A 22,496-nucleotide genomic window follows, 5' to 3' on the forward strand; every position below is an offset into this window, starting at 1 on the left:
AATAATTGCACTTAGAAATTTATATGAGTGCTTCTCATTTTGTTTTAAACTGGTAAACAGTTATGAATTGTTGTCATTTTTTGGTGTTTGATACATAATATCGATGATGATAATAATATCATATAAATAAATTTTTCTCCTGTTGAATAAACCACTTTGATGAGCTTTGATATTTATGCTTCTAGTGGTATGCTTCTCAGGATGAAAATGGACGCACTTACTTTTACGATGAAGACAGCTGTGAGTCTTTCTGGGAGTTACCAGATGTGTTGCATGTGAGTATCAAAATTGTTTGCTTGGAAGTAATGTAATTAAAAACACTATTAAATTTGTTATATATGTGTAGTGTCATATTTGATGACCCAAAGCAGTGTTTCTGACTCACATAAAATTCATGTGTTGATCCGTAATATCAATCATATGATAAGATAATAATTGCTGTGTCTGCAGCAATTGGTTGGCAGTTTTTAATTAGTTAATTAAATTATGTTAATGATCATATAAATAATATGTAATTAATATAGTAATAAACGATTTTGTTGATTGTGTGTGTGTTTGCACGCATGCTACATGATTTGGTGAGACACAAGCAACCAGGTCTTTGGAAGGCCAAGCCATGGGTGCTCCATTGCGATAATGCGCTGGCTTACAGGTCTCTCCTAGTGTCAGATTATCTGTCAAAACACCACATTCCGATACTTCCCAACCAGCTTAGTTCCTTGATCTTGCCCCCATGTGATTTTTCCCTTTTCCTCAAATAAATAATTTGCATAATGGACAATGATTCTAAAAAAGTGCAGCACTTCAATGATTCTGAAGCGCAGCGAGCAGCAATGAAGGCGCTGGAGGATGTGACAAAAAAAGGCTTGCAATCGGCATTTACATCTTTGTATGAACAATGGCGAAAATGCATAATTGCGCAGGATAATTACTTTGAAGAAAACACCAAATAAACAGGTTCTATCTGTATTCTTCTATAATAAAATACGTTTCAGAACTTTTGAATGTAGCAGCATGCAATACCTTTATATACTGTGTATACATACATATGCATTTATATTTTTATCATAATTTTCTTTCCTATAGAATGCAGAAGATTCTGCTATAGCTACCTCGGTGCAGTCAGAGGCAGGGACTGTGTCTTCATATAAAGATTCACCAAATTTAAGAGCCAAAAAGGCACCAAAGCTTCCAGTACCTCGGCAATATAAAACTCAGTCAATGGTGGTAGCTGATAATTTAACTGTCCCAGATTCTGACGAAAGGTCTATGACCTCCCCTTCATTGAATGTAAGATAATTACTCTATTCAAAATAATTATAATATAAGAATGCATGATTCGATTCAAGAGAATTTGATCAGGCAATGATGGAAAAGGGGCAAGAAAAAACAGTTCCAGCATTTTTGAAACAGCTGATATTTTCAGCTTTTTAACAGTATATATGTTACGTATTTAGAGAATGATGGGTCAAAAATCTTCAAGCTATAAGCAGAACTGTGATTAGATAATGCTTATTAAAAAAAGGATAGGTTATTTTCATGCAAACGTCAATCATGTATAGAAAGAGAGAGCAAATTGAAATTAAATATTTCTTACTATAAAATGTTGTGATGGGGATCTTAGCTTATGTTTAGATACATCAACAATGCAAAAAAAAATTGTAAGCTACACCCATACTTGACACAGGCTCATCAGATGTGTTGTCTGAACATGCTTGCATTTCTTACTGGGTGATGTATCAAGTCCCTTGACCACAAATTACTGGCAAACCGTTAATTCTAGAGACATATTTCCAGTTAGAAAAATTATTCAAATAATGTGTAAATTTCATTTATATACATCATTCATATTGAAAAGGGTTGTTATGAAAAAAAAAGTTGTATTTACTGTTAGAATTTTTCTGAAAATCCTAATTTAGAAATTGCAGTATTTACTGAGATATTTGAATCCAAAAATGGGAGAAAAGCTTAATAACAGCATAAACTAACTGAAAATTAGATCTTTCAACAGTTTTCTGATTTGGGGTCAAAAACAAATACCCTCTATTTTAGGTTTCCGTCACTGAATTTGAGAAATATTTCATTCAAACGATTAAAATCCAGACCCTCTTAAGAGAGCTGTTGAAAAAGTACTTTATTTGGCCAAACTTGGTATGGAGTGGAGGTAAAATGTTCATACTTAACTGGTACCCTATCACCACTCTGAAGCCAAGGAGTAAGAAGAGCATACTATTATAGAATACCTGCCACTCATGATCTTTATATCTGATTGCCTCCAGTAACAGTTATGTTTCTCTAATGTCTACTGCACTAAGTCACAGGCACAGAAAAGAAGTTTATTGCCATTATGCAATTATATTGCTTTGAAGCTGATTTATTTGAATCAACAAATAGTAACCCCACGTGTGGATTTTACTGAACACCCCCATATCCATCATCAGTCCATTTATGTCTGAACACACACAAATAGAAAAATTGTTGCATCTTGATCTAAAATTGGAAATCTTTGTTTCTTCAGCTAAAAAGAAGGTTCTGTTTTTTTCAACCTAGAACTCAAAATTTTAGCTCGCTTTAATTGTGAATGCTTCAAATTAAGGACCAAATCATTCAAATCTATTCTATAATATAAGGTCATAATCAGGTCCTTACAGTTCTAAAGGTCGTATATCTTCGGATTCACTTTCCTGTGACATTTGTATAATTCAGTGCTCTCTTCCAAATTAGACTCACTGTGTAGTATGTTTAGGTGCAAAGAGTTTAGAATAATCACAGAAATAATTTCATAAATGTATTCCAGCGTGGAGCATAAAATAAAGAATACAAAAACCTTGGAAAAATACTTAATAAATTTAAATTACATAAAAATCTTGCACGTTAGCTCATTTCTAAGGGCGGATTCGGCCGATTCTATGACCAAAAATACATAAGAATAAATGCCTAATCTATGACCAGAGGACTTCAAGGCATCACCCTCTATATTCTTAACTGCACTGGGTGGTGGTTTTGGATTCGAACTTAGCATTTTTGGTATTATTCTCTTTGAAATTTTGTGCTCCATGCATTTTTATATAATTTTTGTAATTATCATTTTGCTTTTCCCTCATATACCATGGCATTTGAAGAAAAACTGGGAATTTTCAAACTTCTTCAAATTCACATCCTTATATCTTTTTGAGTTTTCAAGATGCAGACTTTGAACTCGCAACAAGTTGTAACACATATAATTCTCTTCAAAACAACACTTGGTTCACTCTAATTGGATAATTGGTCTTTGAGATATAGTCCCGTTTATGGCCACATGTTGAATCTGTCTAAAAAGTCGAAAATCTTGGTTCACTTTGTGCTCTGGCAGATCCTGAAATCTTGCTGCCACAAATGTCAAAGTAGTACTGGCAAAAGCTTTCATCCTTCTATTTTAAAAAGATACCAAGATGGAGGTCTCTTTTTAAGAGGAAGTCTCATATGTGTCCTATTTTTGCTTGAGTTATTGATGTTTGAAATTACTTTGATAGAAACTGTCACTAAATTTAGGTGGGATTGCCTTCCCACACTCTGCACTGTTTTAAAGAAGTTTTTTTCATGGTCAAAAAAATGACAGCAGGTTTATGACAAAAATTACGTGCAGCAAAAACATGAATTTTTTCTCAGTATAATACAAGTGCATCACAAAGCACATCTGAACCCTTAGCACTACAAATATTTATTGGAATTAGTTGACTTTTACAGCAGAAGGTACATTTGTTATAACTCGCTTACTTCCAAACTTCAACAAAAGGAGGAAGTTAGTTAAACAGTCAACTTCCTCCTCCATCATACTGATGACAGGATCAGAATATGGTACTTGAATTCATGAATGTACCTTGCCTATTGCCAACCTTTAAAGTGGAATAATTGTCTGGGGTTTTTTTCTTTGTAAACTAACTTGGCCTTTACAACTACTGGGAATATCTCTCAGAGCAAGCTTTCCTTAACAGTGTTGCCAACCAAGTGCACCTGTTTTTAGCTACAGTGTTGCCTGATGTCGGATTGGCTTGTGGAACATGATTATGAATTTCAATTGCATAAATTGCTAGCTCAGTCATGTGATATTGATCCCACGGAAGATACAGTGAAAAGATCCATTTGAAGCTTAACCCTCTTTGGTCCCATGTATATTTGAATATGCATAGTCAAAAAACCTATCATACCTATTTAAAAATTTTTTTTTTTTGGTATTTTAGAAAGTAGATAATTTTTAGTGTTATTTCAGTACAAAATATGGGGGGGGGGGGTAATTTTTTTCCTGCAAAATAACACTATAATCTTGGCTCAGGGGGGGGGGAAGGTTAGAACCCCAAAACCCCCCTATGCATATGCCAATGTGCTGATGTATGGTTTTACTTAAAAATATGCTAACAGCACCAGTTTACATCTATATTTATTGAACTATTTTTTTAATACGTTTTTATGGGGGTTAAGCCATAGAGGGTTAAAAAATGCTACACCATATTGAATTTGAACACATTAAGAGTTGCCATTACTGCAGCATGGACTAACGCCAGGTTCACATCAAACTGATACTACAATATCACAATCGTATCATCTATTGTCTATTGTATCTTTCCAATATGAACCCAGTCTAATATTTATATAGCCCAGTCTAATATAACAAGCTGTAACCCCCCCCCCCCCCCTACAGCTTGTTATCACAGTCCATGTCCAGAAAAATGTATTTGAAAATCGTATCTAAAGGAGGACTAATTCAATATAGTATATTGTCTGGGTAAATTTTGTCTTTTGAGTTAATATGTGCGCGTCTTATTCTTTATAGAGCTTTCATTGGTGTGATTATTTTGTGCACTAGCCGGTATGATTTTTCACTTTTTTTAAAATTCAACTAAAAATAATATTTATATTCTAGAACATATTCGAAACTTTTTTAAAGGTAAATCTTTAAAATTTTTCATTCCTTTTTTTTAAAAGTTCATTCTTCATTCTGGGCAATTGAACAAGACAAAACTTGTTGATGGTGGTAGACGTGTTAGGAAAAGTTGGTCATCTGCTTATGTAGTTCTTACTGATACTTTCCTGCTATTTTATAAAGATGCCCGATCTGCAAATTCAGTAAGTAATTAAGATGATTATTATATATATGTGATTCATACTTGTATTTATGAAGGAAGGTAAAGAAAAAGATTTCGTGAGTTAGCTTCAAGCTATATGTGTATGGGCCATTTTCATTATAATTTGACAGGCAGCGGATGATTTAGATGGCAGACATTAATTTGGATTAATATATTTTATCTAATGAGTATTTGAATTTCATTGTTAGATGAAAGCCAAAGTTAAGTTAGCTGAGGTCAGTTTTTTTAGTTTTTTTTTTGCTATGCAATTAATTTTTCTTATTAGTATTCCTTTGGCTACATTCATTATATCATGGTTTACTAATTGACTCAGGCAATTTCCTATCATTGTTCCATGTCTTATTCCATTTATATATATTAATTTTGCTTACATTTTTTTTTTCAACCTAGCTTGCATTTTTTCAGCAATTTTATTGATAATTACATTTGCTAAAAAAAACATATTTTATTATAAGATATTTTATTATTGTCATCACTTCATTCACAAATATATTGATACTTTTTTTTGTAACTAAATTTTTATTTAATATGCATGAAATTTGATCTGAATTCATGGTTTAAACCAGAGTATCCAGAATTTTTTGTTCAATCACGCCCCTTCGGAAATTATATTTTCTTATCCCCCCTCAACTTAAGCCAACCCATAAGATCCTGTATTATTCCTATAGCCCCTACTGCTTCCTTGTATCATTCAATTATTTCCAGGGGGCATACTTTCTAACTATTACAGAATTTATGTAGTTTTATGGATTTCGTGGAACTCATGTAAAACATGGAACTACAGCAAATTGTGAAAGACTATGGAAGTCTGGTTTATTTTATAAGCTTTTTTGTTCAAGGATTTAAAAGGAATTCCATTATCCCATTGATATAATGTAAAAATAATGTCACGCAAAGACATTCCCAAAGAATAAATATCGAGCCAAGAATAAATATCGAATTAATAACAAATCAACATACTGACATGATGTTTACACTAACTATGTTATATAACTTAGCATGGCCTAGAATTCTTTTTGATAGATGAATATAAAGTTCAAATTTCACTCACAGATGGCACTGTAAAATGAAAAAATTGACATCTATATTTATAAAATTGATTTTCTGTGTGTCTGTCTGGGTGTATGTTCACTGTACCAATCTAAAATTTCATAATTTCATACCAATCTTTATCAAATTTTGTATATGTACCAAACAGGCCCCAACTTAAACTATAAGCTACTTTAAAAGTTTATCAGAGTGAATAAATGCCAGATAGGGCCAAAAACTGTCCAGTAACAATAACTTTTAGAATGCGTACTTTGGTTCCTGAACAATGATTTCCTTGGTTCCTGAACAATGATTTCCTTGGTTCCTGAGCAATGATTTCCTTGGTTCCTGAACAATGATTTCCTTGGTTCCTGAGCAATGATTTCCTTGGTTCCTGAAAAATGATTTCCTTGGTTCCTGAACAATGGTTTGTCACTTTTTTACTGTTCTCAGTATATGAAGAAAACCTGGGCAGTGCCGGGTATTACTGCTAATTTGATACAGAACTGCCCTTAGGGGTGTGTGACAAGTGCGGTCGCACCGGGTCCTGTTCTTTATGAGGCCCCACACTCATGGCAAATTATTGGACGCTTTCACCTTCACCAGGCCTTAAATTATTTCTTGCACTAATTCTTCATTTTTATCAATTGTGGAATTATTAATATCATTAATTCTTAATTTTCATCAATTCGGGAATTTCCCTCATTAATTCTGAACTTTTATCAATTCTGGAATTGTTTCTTCCATTAATTATGAATTTTCATCAATTATAGAATTTTCTTTTCTGTTAATTCTAAATTTTTATCAATTCCAGAATTTTTTCTTCTAATAATTTTAAATTTCTATGAATTCTGGAATTATTTCTTTCATTAATTCTGAATTTTCATTGGCATTGGAAAAATTATCCCCACAAAATATATAAAATTGGGGCAAAGGGGGTCCTAAACATTTTTGATGTCCCAAAATTATTGAGACAAACTTGGCTCCACAATTTGTTTGCACCAGGTTCCCACGTGTGATAAGGGTGGCCCTGGTTTGATATAGAATGTCAGATTCACAAATTTTTTCTAAAGTTGAATAAAATTGATTTAAATTTAAAAAAAAGGAGAAAAAAAATTGAGGGTAAAAATTTTTTTGGTGTGGTGGGGGACCTCCGAGCAATGAACATTGCCATTACGGAGAAGCTTTGTTCCAAGGTTTGCATGTATTTCCAGGGAGTAATATTGTCCACTTAGAAAAACACTTATTTAAACTTATATTTTCAATATATGATAGAAAGGGTATTTTTAACATTTTATTTTATTATTATTTTGTATTTTAAACATTTAGTATGAATACATTGAAAAAGGTATTAATGCTGAAAAATCTTAAAAGATGATGTAAAATTCGTTTATAGAATAATACATGCAGACCCATCTATTAAGAGAACTCTGCAAAAGGATAATTCATTTTAATCATTCTCATGAGAAAAAAATGGACCACCTTCTAAAAGGAAAAAAAAGCAACCACCCTCAATTTCAGCATAACCATACCTATCAAAGGACATTGAAATAGGTTTTAAAGACAAATAAATATGAAAGATGCACTAACAAAAATATTGTGTTGCTTAGGGCCTTGTTTTGATGCCTAAACATGGATTTCCAAGGGTTGAAAATTTTCAGTTGAGATTTTTAAAAATATGAACGACATATATATTGTGGAATAATAAAAACTTCCAGGTGAAGCAGATAAGTTAATTAAGTTTTTCATACCTAATTCTCATATTGATTTTCTATATCTATATAAAATAACATTACATACATATGAAATCAAACAAGATCAGTATTGCAGTATAGTCTGACATGTGCTGGATTAGTGAGTCTTTACTGTATATATAAAAAATCTGCAATGATCAAGATACAGGGTACATAGCAAATGGGGGGTATGCCATTTTACTGGTGAAAAGTTGATTCTAGAGGTATACTTCCAATTAGAAGAGTTTCAAAATAATGTGTAGTACTCAGATATGTCATTCATGTTTCAAGGGGTTGTATACTTCTTAAAATATTAAAAAAACTTTTTATATGGTCCCCATGTGCCCCAAAATCTTATTAGAAAATTGTTATCCTATCTCTCTCGATGCCAAAAAAAAGTTTCTAAGTGCAATATTGACTGAGAGATTCAAATTAAAATAATTAAGGAAAGTTGGGAAAAAACAGCGTTAAATGTGAGTAAAATGGTTTGTCTTCATTTAGAGTTGTTGTTTTTTCTCAACTTCCCTGAATTTTTTAAATTTGAAGATTTCAGTCATATTGCACTTGGAAATGTGGAGTTTTTTGTTGTCATCAGGTGAAACAAGGCAACAACTTTTTAATTGGGTTTTGGGACACACCGGGACTGTATAAAAAGTTAATTTTTTATTTTAATAACTGTACAACCCCTTGAAACATGAATGATATATATCTGAGTACTACACATTATTTGCAAACTTTTTCTAATTGGAAGTTTACCTTTAGGATTAACGGTTTGCCAGTTAAATGCCATGCCCCTGTTTCCTATGCACCCTGTTTATTAAGAATTGATTTTTTTATATATTGTTTTTTTTTTTTGTGTTTTTTCTCATTGTTTCTATTTGATGGCAGTGCAATTCCTGTTTTATTTTGAATGATGATAATTATAGGAGGAGGAGGAGCCAGTGGGAGGGGGGGGTGTCAGAGATAAAATTCTTGTAAAAGGGGAGGGGCCACGCTTCAAAAACATTCAAGAATCACTGCCTCATTCACCTGTCTTTTTCTTTTATTTCAGAATTCTCCTGCCAAACCTGAATTTAGTGTAGATCTAAATGGTGCTCTTGTAGATTGGTGTCCTGATAAATCAAGCAGGAAGAATGTTTTTCAGGTAGTGTTAGATATCATTTGTTTACACACGATTCTGGTGGTTTACTAGGCGATGTAATTTGATATGAGACAATGCTAAGCTGTACGGAGATATGATGGGGGTGCTTCCCTGGGTCCATAGAAGGACAATGCCTCCCCCAACATTGATTATGAACTTATCTATCATTCAGGTCATTTATAATTAATCTCACACTACTCAGAGTCATCTGTAGCTCAATACATCAACCAGAATAGCACAAAACTTGATAGAGGGACTAATGACCACATAGAAAAAAAGGATTCTGTGAAAAAATTGTAGTTCAAACATTGCAGATATTAAAAAAATGCTGTACAGTGTGAAAAGGTGTTGCAAAAAAAAACAAAAAAACAGACAAATGAATAACAGAGACAAAATTGCAGTGAAACATCATACTTTATTCATCACACTCACCTCTCCAGTGAGAATATTGACCACTTTTTCAATGTGACTGCCATTTTCCTGAACCACACTTTGCATTCTCTAAACAACATCCTCATCCCCCTGCTGGTACTAACAATGATCCCGTGTTCTGTTGATGACCACAGTCGCAGCATCTGTAGTTGTCTGTTTTGAGGGGCTGGCTTCTGTCCTCTGCCAGGCTGAACTGTGAGCAAGCCTGCTTCTTCAGACCTTTGAATCATGCTTTTTAAAGCATTAATTGATAGAGGGCCTTCACGTAGGTTTCGCTGGATTCTGTATGAAGAGGGGCTGCTGCTTTGTATTGGTGAAGATGAAACAGTTTCACAAGTAACATGCTGTGGTAGCGTAAGATGCATATTGAGCTGATCTGGTCCACAGAATGTCCTTCAGACCTTCACCCATGTCTTTAGAGCCTGAATTATTGGTGATATTATTGCCTACATAGGCGTGACTTTGCATTTTGAATTCACCTTTGCACTTTATGAAAATTCTCAGCTATGTAGACTAAAACAGTGCTACATTTTCCCCTATTAGCAGCATTTAGAGTTACAATTTGTTTTTGCAGAATCCTTCTTCCCATGTTCTCATTTGTCCTCTCACCAAGTTTGTCATTATTCCAGTTGTTAGATCAAGCTGCAAATAACTCAGTAAAATCAGTTTAACTCTTTAACGCCCAGATAGAAAACCTGGGAGGGTCGTGAAAATACCAAGTTTTTTGTGTTCGAAGTGGACTCGTCCAAATTTCGGCCACTCTCCCTCTCCCCACCCTTTCTCCATGAGTTTCTATTCATGCCACCCTTTGCATTGACGTTCACCCTTTCATTTCAATGGATTTTCGGGAGATAATTTGTCTACTGAAAGCACCCTTTCCTCACAGTATTATCTCTTTTTAAAATGCATTGAGTACCCTTGGTCTATTCTCAAGGAACATTCTAGTACATCAGCTTTTAAAATCCCATTGATAGGGTGTCGCAGTTGTATTTCCGGTCCCGCCTCTGACAAGAGCTTTCATCATCTTCCCCGTTGGTGACAAAAGCCCACCAAAACATACCCATACCCCCTAGCTGGGCCGACTTGAGGCGGTTATGGGCATTAACCTACTCGGCCGACTTCGGGCGATCTGGGCATTATAGAGTTAATTATACACACACCCTGTATATAGAGTGATTTCCCCTTGAGCATTTATTTTATCTATCCCCCTCAGTATTTTATTGGCAAACCATTGATCCATACTTCATATTAGAAAAATTATCTAAATAATGTGTATAACTCGGATACATCATTCATGTTTCAAACGATTGTATACAAGGTAGTCATAAAATAACTTTGTCAATATGCAAGCCCCTGACAGCTGCAAAAAACAACAAATTTGTATGAAATTTGAGACATAGCTGTTTCAGAGTATATGCTTGAGGATGTGAAAAAAAACAGAACTGTAGGTTTTGTGGTTACGGCCCAAAGGAAAAAATATGGAAAAATTCTAATGATAACGCCCACTTTTATGCATTCCAAAATGATCAGCTAATCAAAGAAAGCATAAATGGCATTAGAACGGTACCTGTAGCACCATTAATGCGAGCACAGGATGCCAATACCAGACTTAGGGGGATGCAAAAGGTGTGTGTGTGTGGTCACACCAGGCCGCAAAATTTCAGGGGGGGGGGCACAATTTTTCCAAAAGAAACTCTTTTCTTTCTCGGCAGATGTTTTGGAAATTTTTGATTAAATTCATATTATTTTCCCATTACACTATTATTGATTGTGAAAGCAGGCTTTCAGTTTAAAGCCCCTATAATATCATTTTTAGTGATATTATTAGGTATGGCATTAGCTTATTTCAATGAGGAAAAGAGTTTATATGCTGGTGGTCACGTTCTTTACCCCTGAAAAAAGTCTCTCCTTTCTTTCTGCCATTAAAGAATAACAAGGCTATATTAACTAAAAATAACCATGCTTAGGGCATCAAGCAAAAACACCCTCAGGAGGTTCTCCTCCTGAGAACCTCCTCTCTTGTTGGAGTTACCATGTGGTCTGGAGGTACCAATATTGTGCACAAGGTGAATGTTCGTAATTTCATCAGCTTCGACTGTCCTTCAGAGTGTTAATTGCATGCCTTCTTGGAAACTTAATTAATTATATCTGAGGTTTAGGCTGATTGCAGCTAGTGTTATTAATATTAGACAACTTATACCAGGACTCTTTTTGAATTTTGAATATTCAGATATTGATATAACAATCTTGGATTTTACTTGTGGCAAGAAACTCATGGTTTTAAATAATTATAACATGGGAGAGCTCATATATAGTGAATCCTACTTATAGAATTTTCGAAAAACTCATCATGAAAAACACTCTTTAAACAGGAAATTTCGATAAGTGTTAGTAAAAGTTAGGATTACGGAACTAAGTCATACTAAGCGAGAAAACTTTCTAAGTGGGAACGTTAAGCGGAATATACTGTAGTTATTTTAAATTTATCTACATTTTCAAATACAGTTCTAATGTATTTCAGAATATTTTTATATTTGTGAATCCCAGTACTTGATTCCTTTACTTCTATTAATTTACATTAATTAAACAAAAACAGCAATGAAGGATTAGGGAAATGATCAAAGTTATTGAATTGTAATATTTATTTGATAAAAATTATGAAACACATTAAAAGTATGTCAGAAATGTCTGTTCAATACAATTCGAGCCATGATGAAGTATAAGCACGTGGACACACTAATTATTATTAATCATTTATAAATTTTGTCAAAGGAATTAAAATGCAATTCCCTTTCAATATATCATGTTCAATACCAGAGCCCGGAAGTTCAGGCAAAATGCCTTAAATACCTATTTTCAAGCTTTTGTGTACAAATGCCTTTTTTGAACTTTTTCTGCCATAAATGCCTATTTTAATATAGTTTTAAGTTCATTGGTGCATTTCAGAGGCATAATATGCAAAACTTGGATATTTTGAGCATTGAGAACAAAAGAAATGTTTTTTTTTTTTTTTAAATTTCCAACTTTTAGTATTAATTTTCATCAGAAAGTTCCCTCCCCACTTCCAGCTCCATTTAAATGCGAAAGTGATCTGAGAGATAGGGAATTGATGTTGCCATGAGATAACTTTACTTTTACTGGATGATGTTAACATATAGCCCCACATCCTGCAGCAGGGCCCCCAAGCTGGGATCTTTGGTGGGCCTTCTTGTCAAATGTTTCACAGGTCCCAAAGTAGTGAATTTATTGCATTGAAAAAAGTAAGAATTGTTCTGGGTCCCCAGCTGGAGCCCTGTCAGTGCCACCCTTTTGGGGGCTATGGGTGTTAGACGTGGTGTTTCAGATGAATGTAGCCCATGTCGGAAAAGCAGAGGGAAAACTAGAAATTTTTGGTTCTCCGCATGTTTCACATTATACGTCTCGCTCAGGCATTGGACTGCACTGTATATGTATAGCTGACCAATGATGGGTGCAAGAAATCATCAGTTGACGTTACGACTCACCCAAGGTGGGGTAGAGAAGAAAGAGCTCTGGGAGTCCATGTTGTTTTGATTTTTTTACACCATAAAAATGTACTGCAAACAACCATGGCTATTTATTTTACATACACATTTTTTTGGTACTCAATTAAATTGACCAGAGTCACCCTCAGGGGTTCTGCACATGTGGAAATATAAAAAAAACAATTTTTTTAAAATAGAACAAGGTAGCTATGTTTCAACTACAAAAAGAGTAGTGATTATTCCAAATAATACATCAAATAAACTAGAATTATTTGCAATTCAAAGAAGCCCCACAGATCATTTTCTCTTCCTGCTCCTCATCTGTTAATGGTGGCCCTAGAATTGACCTTAGGGACCTCAAATACTTTATTTTGGGCTTGAAATCAATTTAACTTGGATAATAATGCAGTTCGTATAAACTGTAATTGAAACAAACAGGTTAAGTGTTACCAATTTTTCAGCCAGTTTTTGGATGCTTAATACCTTAGTTTTCAGTTATTTATTTTTGTGCGTATTTCGGCCATTTTTACTGCTTAAACTTACGTGTTCTATTGATTACGATCTGAATTATCAATGTAACCTGTAACAATGAAAAAATTAGTGTAATAAAATGAGTTCTTTCTGAACAATTTTTTCCCCTTCTAGATTTATGCTCATAACTTGAAAAGTTTATAAGCTGGGGAGTGACTGTGCAATAATTTTTTTGTACCAGGCTGTGAAATTCCTACGGCCGGCCCTGTAGGATGCAGACAGAAAGATCTCACCAAGGGGTTAGTGTTCTAGACACTCAGTCTGGGAATTTCTTCAAATCTGCAGAAGACCCTGACAGTGTTTAGCACACCAATTCTTTGGTGAGATTTTCTTTCTTTGTTTGCTTCCTGCACCCATCTTAATGGTGCTATAGGTACCATTTCAATGTTGTTTATGCTTTTTATCAACATTATTTGTTTTATGATATGCTGATCATTTTGCAATGCATAAAAGTAGGTTAATCAAAAGAATCACTTTGCAAATTTCTATAAAAGTAGGTGTTGCCATTTAAAATTATCAAAATCTTTTTAGTTGTGCCCGTAACCACAAGAGGTAGGGTTTCATTTTTTTTTTTTTTAATTCACATCCTTAAGCACATACTCTGAAACACATATATCACAAATTTCATCCAAATGTGTTTATTTTTGCAGCTGCTAGGGGCTTGTATATTGGCAAAGTTATTTTATGACCACCCTCTAGTTATTAAAATAAAAATTTAACTTTTTATATGGACACCCTGTTCTTCACCACTTAATTAGAAAATTGTTCTCCAGTCTCTCCTGAGGCCAAAAAAGAGAAATTCCATGTTTCCAAGTACAATATTCGCTGAGATATTTGAATTCAAAAATGAGGAGAGAGTTGGGCAAGAACAGCAGGGAAAGAAGAATTGTGTGTGTTTATGCTATACAGCAAAAACTAACAGATGCTTCTTTCCCTTATTCATGCTGTTCTTTCCCGACTTTCCTCAGATTTTAAATTCTAATATCTCTGTGAATATTGCACTTAAAAGATATGGAATTTTCTTTGTTGGCCTCAGGAGAAATAGGGCAACAACTTTCTAATTGGGTTTTTGTAGACGTGTCCGTATAAAAAGTTTTGTCAGTACAGTTTTACTGTACAGTTTACTGTGCTGACATTATCATCTTCACCCCCCCCCCTCAGACCTCTAAATCTATCGCTGTTTACATTGCAATAACATCAATAATTTTATCTATGTTATATATATACTGCATGATAAAAGGAATCTGGAATGAATTTTGAAAGCCAGGTGGTTTTCTTTCTGTATTTTTTCCCAAAAATTATACATGATACCCATTATATTTATAAGTGAACTACACAGTATTAAGCATATTATCTAATGAAGTTATTCACTTTACAGATCAGTACCATTACAGGCCATCAACTGCTTCTTCAGCATGATGATTCTAAAGAAATGAAGGACTGGTTTAGTGCCATACACAATGCTATTTTGAAGTTGGTATGCTGTTTTTCAATCTGTGCAGCTGTAAAAATATTGAAATATTATCATGACTTTTATTAATGTCTGTGTTAGTACACTTCAGATTTTGTAAACTTTAAATGATCTATGTATCCACGCTTTCTCTGAAAAAAATCAATTTTTTTTTTTTTTAGCCTACTGGCTTAGAACATGGAAGTGCAAAAAATGAGGCTAAAGAAAATTTGAAGCAGGAAGTAAAACTTGCTCGTTCCAAGTCTACAAAACGTATAGTTTTTATTATATATTCACAATCTAGTGTTTTGATTTGACAATCCTTTTAAGATATTGTCCCCCTCGCATTTTTGGCAAATTTTGTGAGACAATATAAATGTTTATAAAGTGTAATAAGAGCAAATTCACTTTTTCAGCAATTAGTTTTGTCAAGGCTCAAACAGAAGATGATGTGACAATGCCTGCTGAAAAAAAACGTAAAATTCGTAACAAGTTGAAGAATTTCTTTGTAAGAAGACCTACAATGGAAAGTTTGCGTGAAAAGGGAATAATTTTAGGTATGTAAAGATATAATAGTTCTGTAATTGATACATAAACTTTTGTTCAGATGTATGTGTTATTCATGTAGACATATTAAAAGTGTATAAATGCAGATAACCCAGGATCATATAGGAAACTATAAAATATTTTCATTGATTCTCAGACATTTTGAAAATCAAATGCAGATGTTGTTACTCACCGAAATTTTGCAATACCCTGTAGTGAAGAACATATCAAACTCTTGCTGTATAACATGAAATAGAATCTAAGAATCCAATACTTTAACCTAAATTGTAATTTGATAATTTGCATTGATTTCTTATGATACAGCTATTAGAAATTAAATAGTGTATATTGTTCGCCTTATGCCAGAAACATGAATGAATGTTCGAATTTTCACTTTGTTTTTATCAGCTGGTTAGATTACATATATATATATATATACAGTGATAGCTCAGCTTGCAATAGCTCGGCTTAGAAAGATTTTTCTGCCTAAGCTAATGAATATAGATGTGACTAATTAGAAAATTTTCGTCTATACAGATTCATATGCTAACGTAAAACAGCCACATCATGAGCTGAATTTTTAAGCCAATCATCATCAAAATTACTGTCGCTCGAGCCCAATTAATTCATGTCCACCCCAGACTCTTTTTCCAGATGTGGCTTTACTTCCCTTTCTGAAAGTTATTGAACCATTTCATGTAAAATGAAAGATTCAGCTGATAGAAAGGCATTGGAGGAAAAGAAAGAACCTATGTTTCTAGAACACATGCTTTTTCAGTGCAAGACTCTCAACATCAAGCTGGACGTTCTAGGATCTTTGTCTGTTTTATCTGCATGTATCAGATACAGATATGAGCTGACAAAACCACAAATGGATGGGGACACCTATAAACTTCACTGGGTTGTGTCAAGTAGATTGCTGTGTCTTTAGTAGATTAAAGCTGGTGTTAGTTGTGTACATAGTGTAATATAAAAAGATCTTCAGTATCTCATCTTCCTATAAATTCGCACTGTATTTTGCTATCTAAGTTTTGCCAGAAACGCAAATGTGTATTCGTATTGAAACATTTAACATTTGAGGAAAATAACCACCTGTATAGAGTAAACATTCAAGCGTCTTTTTCCAAGTTCTTCCCCCCCCCCCAAGAATTTGCATATTCTTGTTTCTGGCACAAAAGGGGGAAGATATATATAAATATGAAATAAAATTTGAGGGTCATACTAGCATTATGATTATTTTTTACCTACTCTTAGATGAACCTGTATTTGGCTGTCATTTAGAAAATTTGTGTCGCAGAGAAGGTCAGAATATTCCAAAATTTGTTGTCAAGTGTACTGAAACTATTGAAAAAAAAGGTATGCATTTATGTAAAACCATTTCTTTTTCCTTTCATTAGCTACAATATTGAAATAAAACTGTTAGGGGTCATTCAAGTATTACGTCAGCATCAGCGGGGTTTCAGATTTGCAGATTTTTGATGACTTAGTAGTATCCTACTCAGTATGCTAAAAATGAGAAAAATCTTTCACTAGTTTTTATGCATCTGAACTAACATTCTCCCTATTAATTAGTTCCCTACAGAGCTACTTTACTGCTCTCTAAATGTTTTGCGGATCCAAGTGACCTGGAAATGTGTCCGGGCCGCTTAAGTGCTCTGGAACTGTGCCATGCATCACTCAAATGATCTGTAATTATGACGAGGATCTGGAATGTGCCGTAGTCTGGGAATGTGCCGCGAGTAATTTGGTTGATGAAAACTGCACTGAGAGCTGCTAAAGTGTTCCGAAACTGTGCCGTACGTCACTCAAAGGATTTGTAAATGTGCCACAGACTGTGTACCGCATTCAGTACATTCCCGGTTTTTTTGTTAACCTAACATTGATTCATTAGTGGATGACAATAAAGACAGAAGTTTTTTTCACATAAATCATTTATTAACAATATAGATTTTCTAAAACTTACATTTAAAATGTTTAAGGATTAAAAAATGCAACAGAACATTTTCCTTCAGAGTGTTAACATTAGAAAATATCACAGATTGTTATTGAAATGTTCTCACCGAATCCGTCTGACAGGGTACTGATTTGGTGTAGAATAAAGTGACAATGAATTCTTCAGGACATTGTCACAAGATTCTCACAACTTTTCTATTTGGATGAGTAGTCTGAGCGCCTGGAGTATCTCCCAGCAAGAAACTGCATTGGCAAGTCCAGAGAGGACGCAGACACATCCTGAAGTCCGTCAGCAAAATCGCATCGTAGATGAAAGGGTGTCCCCTTGAGCTTTCACATGAAGACCCCTGGACAGATAGAGAGATGGTGACCAGGAGGAAAAGTGATTCTACTCTGACGGTGCCAAAACAAGAAACTGGATTATCAACTCATGACAACGGAAGGAGGGTGACTCTTCGTATGGAACGAAATGCCTCAGCAAAGAATTGCGATGAAATCAAATGCGATCGTACCCAGCACACTGCTCGTATATAAAGAGAAATATTTTCATCATCCATTATCATAAGGACGAATTGATAAGGAGAACTGAGAATTGATGGCTATGAAAAATTAATGTAGACTTTTTGACAAACATTTAATTTGCATATTTATACGGAATAAAATATTATTGCACAACTGACATGGAAACTGGCAACGTAAAACATGTAAGCATTTGAGACCTGGCCAGGGCCCTACAATATTAGGCCTATTGTAAAATGAAGAATCTCATTAGGTTATTGACCGTAAAGGAGGTCTAGGGCCCGCCAATGGCATGGAGGAAAATATTGCACTTAAGTATAATTACATTTATGAACATTTCTTATAAATTTATATTTCACAATTATCATATTTTCTCTGAAGTAGACGATGGCTCTCTGTGGGACCTCCCCTTGTTATACTATCAGCAATTTGCGAACCCCTCATGTTAAAACTGCTTAAGTGTCCTGGAACTGTGCGTGGGTCGCTTAAGCAATCTGTAAATGTGCCACTTAGTTCATTTTTACAAAATTAGTTTTGAGGTGGCGTGAACCACATGTGGTTCATGGGCTTAGAGGGTGGGTTGCAATGAATTTCTTAAAAGCAAATTTTGAGTTGTTAGCCTTCTAATTGCATTGAAATTAACATATTGATTATAATAGCATGTAGAGGTATTTTCTTTCAAAATTTTATTTTTAAAATATTTTTTTGCATTAAAAAAAATAAATTTTTGATCGTCTGTGGGAGCACAAGCCCCTCATTCTCCCCCCCCCCCCATGTACATCTCTGATCTCACCAATATGTTAGGAGGGGGAACAGCTGACATATTTTTTCTAACGGGGGAGTCGTCAAAAATGTCTAAAAATTTGGTTACGTAATACTAGAATGGCTCCTTATACAAATACAAAGCCACAACTGGCAAAATGCCCAACAAGGTGGCTGAGAAAAAGATGCACGTACAATATGGATGTCATATATTTCTAAAATACGGCAACCCAATTAAAAATGCAATTATAGAAACAAATTCATTAGACTTTGATAACACTTTCCCCCCCCCCCCCCCGAGTGTACACTGCTTAAAAACTTTTGAGAGTGTAAAACAGGAAAACTAGTTAACATGTTGAACTAATGGATGAAAATTATTTTTTTGTCTTGTTTTATTTGTGTTGTAATTAATTAATTCATTTAAAAAAATTGCTATCTTTAATTTATCGCCCCCCCCCCCTTTTTGTTTTCAAACTAATCATTTTGTTTTATTTTATGAAACTTTGTAAATAATAAAGTTGATATGATAAAGTAAAAAGTTTGACTAAATTTTTGACTCGTTTGTGAATAAATTTCAAAAATGTGTAAGGATACTCATGAAAAAGCTTAAGAAATACAAAAAAGAAGTCTAAACTGGAATGATTGTATCTGAATAAAGAGTTTTAGCTCTTACATTGTGTCTGATAATTTTCTATTTTATAAACCTATAAATTCTCCATAGAGAATGGATCATTTATTCAAGGTATATGAGACAGATGACTTTGTGGTGTTGGGGGTACAACATTTCTCCCAACACCCCAAGTGGCATGGAGTAAGAAAATGAAAGATAAAATTATCTCAAGAAAGAAATTCAAAAACTTCCAGCAATTTGAATTATCCAGAAACTTGAATCTTTTGAAACTCCACTCTAGTTATAAAGTGTATCTTTATCCTTCTTTTATGATATGAAATCGCCCAATATTTTATTTTTCCTTGCAGAACTTACTGCTGATGGACTGTACAGAGCCAGTGGTAATCTCTCACAGGTGCAAAGAATAAGATTTCATGTGAATCAAGGTACAATAGAATCTAAATTTTTAATTCATTAATATGCAATGATGACCAATATTTTTGACATAATATAGTAAAATCTGTCTATAACGATACTGTAGGGACCCAGAAAATTATTGTTATAGACCGGTTATCTCATTGTAGACAGTTTGAGCATTTTCATTATTTCCTATTAAATAGGAATTATATTTATAGGAACTGTTTCCTATTCAATAGGAATGACATTGATAATGGTAACTTATGTCTTGAGCACTATTTGATTAACAGCAAGATTGATTTCATTACATCATATTTTTTTTATTAATTGCAATTATAAAAACTATGGTACATTTTTACATCTAATTCTTCAATCACACACAAGAAGACAAACAAAAAAGTTTTGATGTAGACATATGTCATTATGATGTGCATTTGGATATTTTGGACCTTTCATTAGAACCACTGTTAAAATTTAACATTTAACTTAAGATATAGTCAATAATTATAGCATATTCTTTTTCTCCCCCCAACATGCATGATTTAAGGAATTACTGCAATATAACTTTTATATAGATCTTTTGTAACTAGATTTCAGATTATCACATTGATATAAATTTTGTCACATTTTCACTGCCTAAACTTCATCAACATTAAACAAGTGTCTCAAGATTTTGCATTATTTTTCTACACACGTGCAGGGTGATTCAAATTTCTTGTTTGTAGGACTAACTCTGTAACCATTGACTTTAGATGTGTACTTCAAATTACAAAAAGTTTTCAAACGTCATGTGGTTTCTGTAAATGGCGTAATTTTTTTAGAAGGATTCTACGCATAAAAAATTAAAACATTAACTTTTTATGTGATCCCTGTGTGCTAAAAAACCCAATTAGAAAGTTGATGCACTGTCTCTCCTGAGGACAATAGAAAAATAAATTCATGTTTCTAAGTAAGATATTTGAATTCAAAAAACATAATCTAATGGAAAGCATTCTTTTCCTTTATTTATGTTGTTCTTTCCCAACTTTCCTCAGATTTTTGAATTTTCATATATCTGCAAATATTGCACTCAGATACATTAAATGTACTTTATTGGCCTTAGTGGAGACACAGGACAAGAACTTTCTATTTGGGGTTTTGAGGGCAAGGTGCTCATATAAAAAGTTATTTTTATTTTATTTTAATAACTATACAACCCCTTGCAACACATGAATGATGGATCTGAGTTATTTGGATAATTTTTCTAATTGGAAGTTGGATCTCAGATCAACGGTTAATCAGTAAAAGTACATCAAGTCGAATTACATAATCACTCTGTGTAAATATATAGTCATCAGTCATTTACTGAATAATAAATATCACATTTAAATGTTATGACTAAAAATCTTTCTCAGATGATTATAAATGCTTGGATGAAGAAGAAGATGTTCACGTATTGACTGGAGCATTAAAAATGTTTTTTCGAGAAATGAAAGAGCCTCTATTTCCATTTCAAATGTTCAGCAAGTTCCTAACGGCCATAGGTAAAACATCATGTTACACAATTAATTTCAGCAAATATTTTAAGGCAGGGTTTTGCAAATCTCACATGCCAGGTGGACTAGAAAATCTGTACTAGCACCTAAAATTTGCTATTCAAAATGATTAAATTATAGTCAATGACACAAAATTTTCTGATTGCACGACAGTGTGTCTTCCAGCGTGGAAATTGGTCATGAGTTCCAGGAAAATAGAAAAAAACATTATTTAGGCAAGGTTTGATTGAGCAAAATCCATACTTGGCTTCTTTGAAATTTGGCTGGAAAACTTTAATAGTTTCTCGATTTGTCAAGCCCTGTTTTGACCACAAATGATTTTAAATTGAAGTATTTTCGATTTGTGAGTGTGTGTGTGTGTGAATTAGAATTTTTTATGTCGGTTATCTCAATGATTTACTGGCAAATGTTGAAATGTAGAATTTAATGAAATGATAAAGATTCGCCTCTTTAATTATCAAATTGGTAATTCATGTACTCATGCATGTTAATTTATGGTAATTTTCAACTCCTCTTAGCATTGCCTGATGCGCAGAGCAGATTAAATATGCTTGTAGATCTTGTGAATGAGATGCCTCAACCTAACTTTGAGACTTTGAAGTTTCTACTCAAACATTTGCTTAAGTAAGTTTTGGCATGATGCAGTTATTTTCAAACATTTTTGTATTTATGCAACAATGAACTTCTTTGCCAATTGTATGAAGTACAGATTACTGGATACCAAGCAAAGATAATTTTGGAAAGAAAAGTCATATTCCTCTGTGAAGAATCGAACCACCAACCTCTCACTGTCCGGGAGACTGCTCGAACAGTAGCCATCTGAAGACTAACATTGTCATGAGCTGTTGCTGAGTTAAGAGGCTGTCTATTGTCAGTCCTTTTCAGCCCAAAGAACATATAGATTGTTGTACGGTCAGAAAATTTCTGTCCTCTAGCTTAATGTTCAAAGTACTTACCCAGACAGTGAGATAGTGGTGGTTTGATTCCCCACAGAGGAATATGACTTTTCTTTCCAAAATTATTTTCACTTGGTATCCAGTCATCTGTACTTCATATTTTTGTATTTACTTTTTCAAATATTTTTTTTTGTATGTAAATAATTTATATTGTGAGAAAATTCTTTTCATATCAATTTCCTTCTATTTACATATTTAAGGAAAGTAGAGAGCACATTTAAAAAAAAAACACAAATTTATCCTTTATAAATCCTTA

The 22,496-nt window shown here is 33.7% G+C and overlaps 1 protein-coding gene across 2 annotated transcripts in view; it reads left to right on the forward strand.

Moving 5' to 3' along the window:
* Positions 1-22,496, forward strand: part of LOC149085629 (rho GTPase-activating protein 15-like) — a 44,399-nt gene that overhangs the window by 18,513 nt on the left and 3,390 nt on the right. For both annotated transcript variants that reach the window (XM_089233783.1, XM_089233784.1), the window contains 11 exons: positions 186-275; positions 1,087-1,290; positions 4,963-5,103; positions 8,937-9,029; positions 14,871-14,969; positions 15,125-15,215; positions 15,359-15,499; positions 16,743-16,844; positions 19,701-19,778; positions 21,144-21,272; positions 21,803-21,908. In XM_089233783.1, the coding sequence (XP_089089909.1) occupies positions 186-275; positions 1,087-1,290; positions 4,963-5,103; positions 8,937-9,029; positions 14,871-14,969; positions 15,125-15,215; positions 15,359-15,499; positions 16,743-16,844; positions 19,701-19,778; positions 21,144-21,272; positions 21,803-21,908 (1,274 nt within the window). The remainder of the gene's footprint in view (positions 1-185; positions 276-1,086; positions 1,291-4,962; positions 5,104-8,936; positions 9,030-14,870; positions 14,970-15,124; positions 15,216-15,358; positions 15,500-16,742; positions 16,845-19,700; positions 19,779-21,143; positions 21,273-21,802; positions 21,909-22,496) is intronic.

Source organism: Pholcus phalangioides, unplaced genomic scaffold, assembly GCF_987345545.1.
Source record: "Pholcus phalangioides strain wild (caught in Gottingen) unplaced genomic scaffold, Ppha-v1.0 ptg000007l_1, whole genome shotgun sequence".
Classification (NCBI taxonomy): domain Eukaryota; kingdom Metazoa; phylum Arthropoda; class Arachnida; order Araneae; family Pholcidae; genus Pholcus; species Pholcus phalangioides.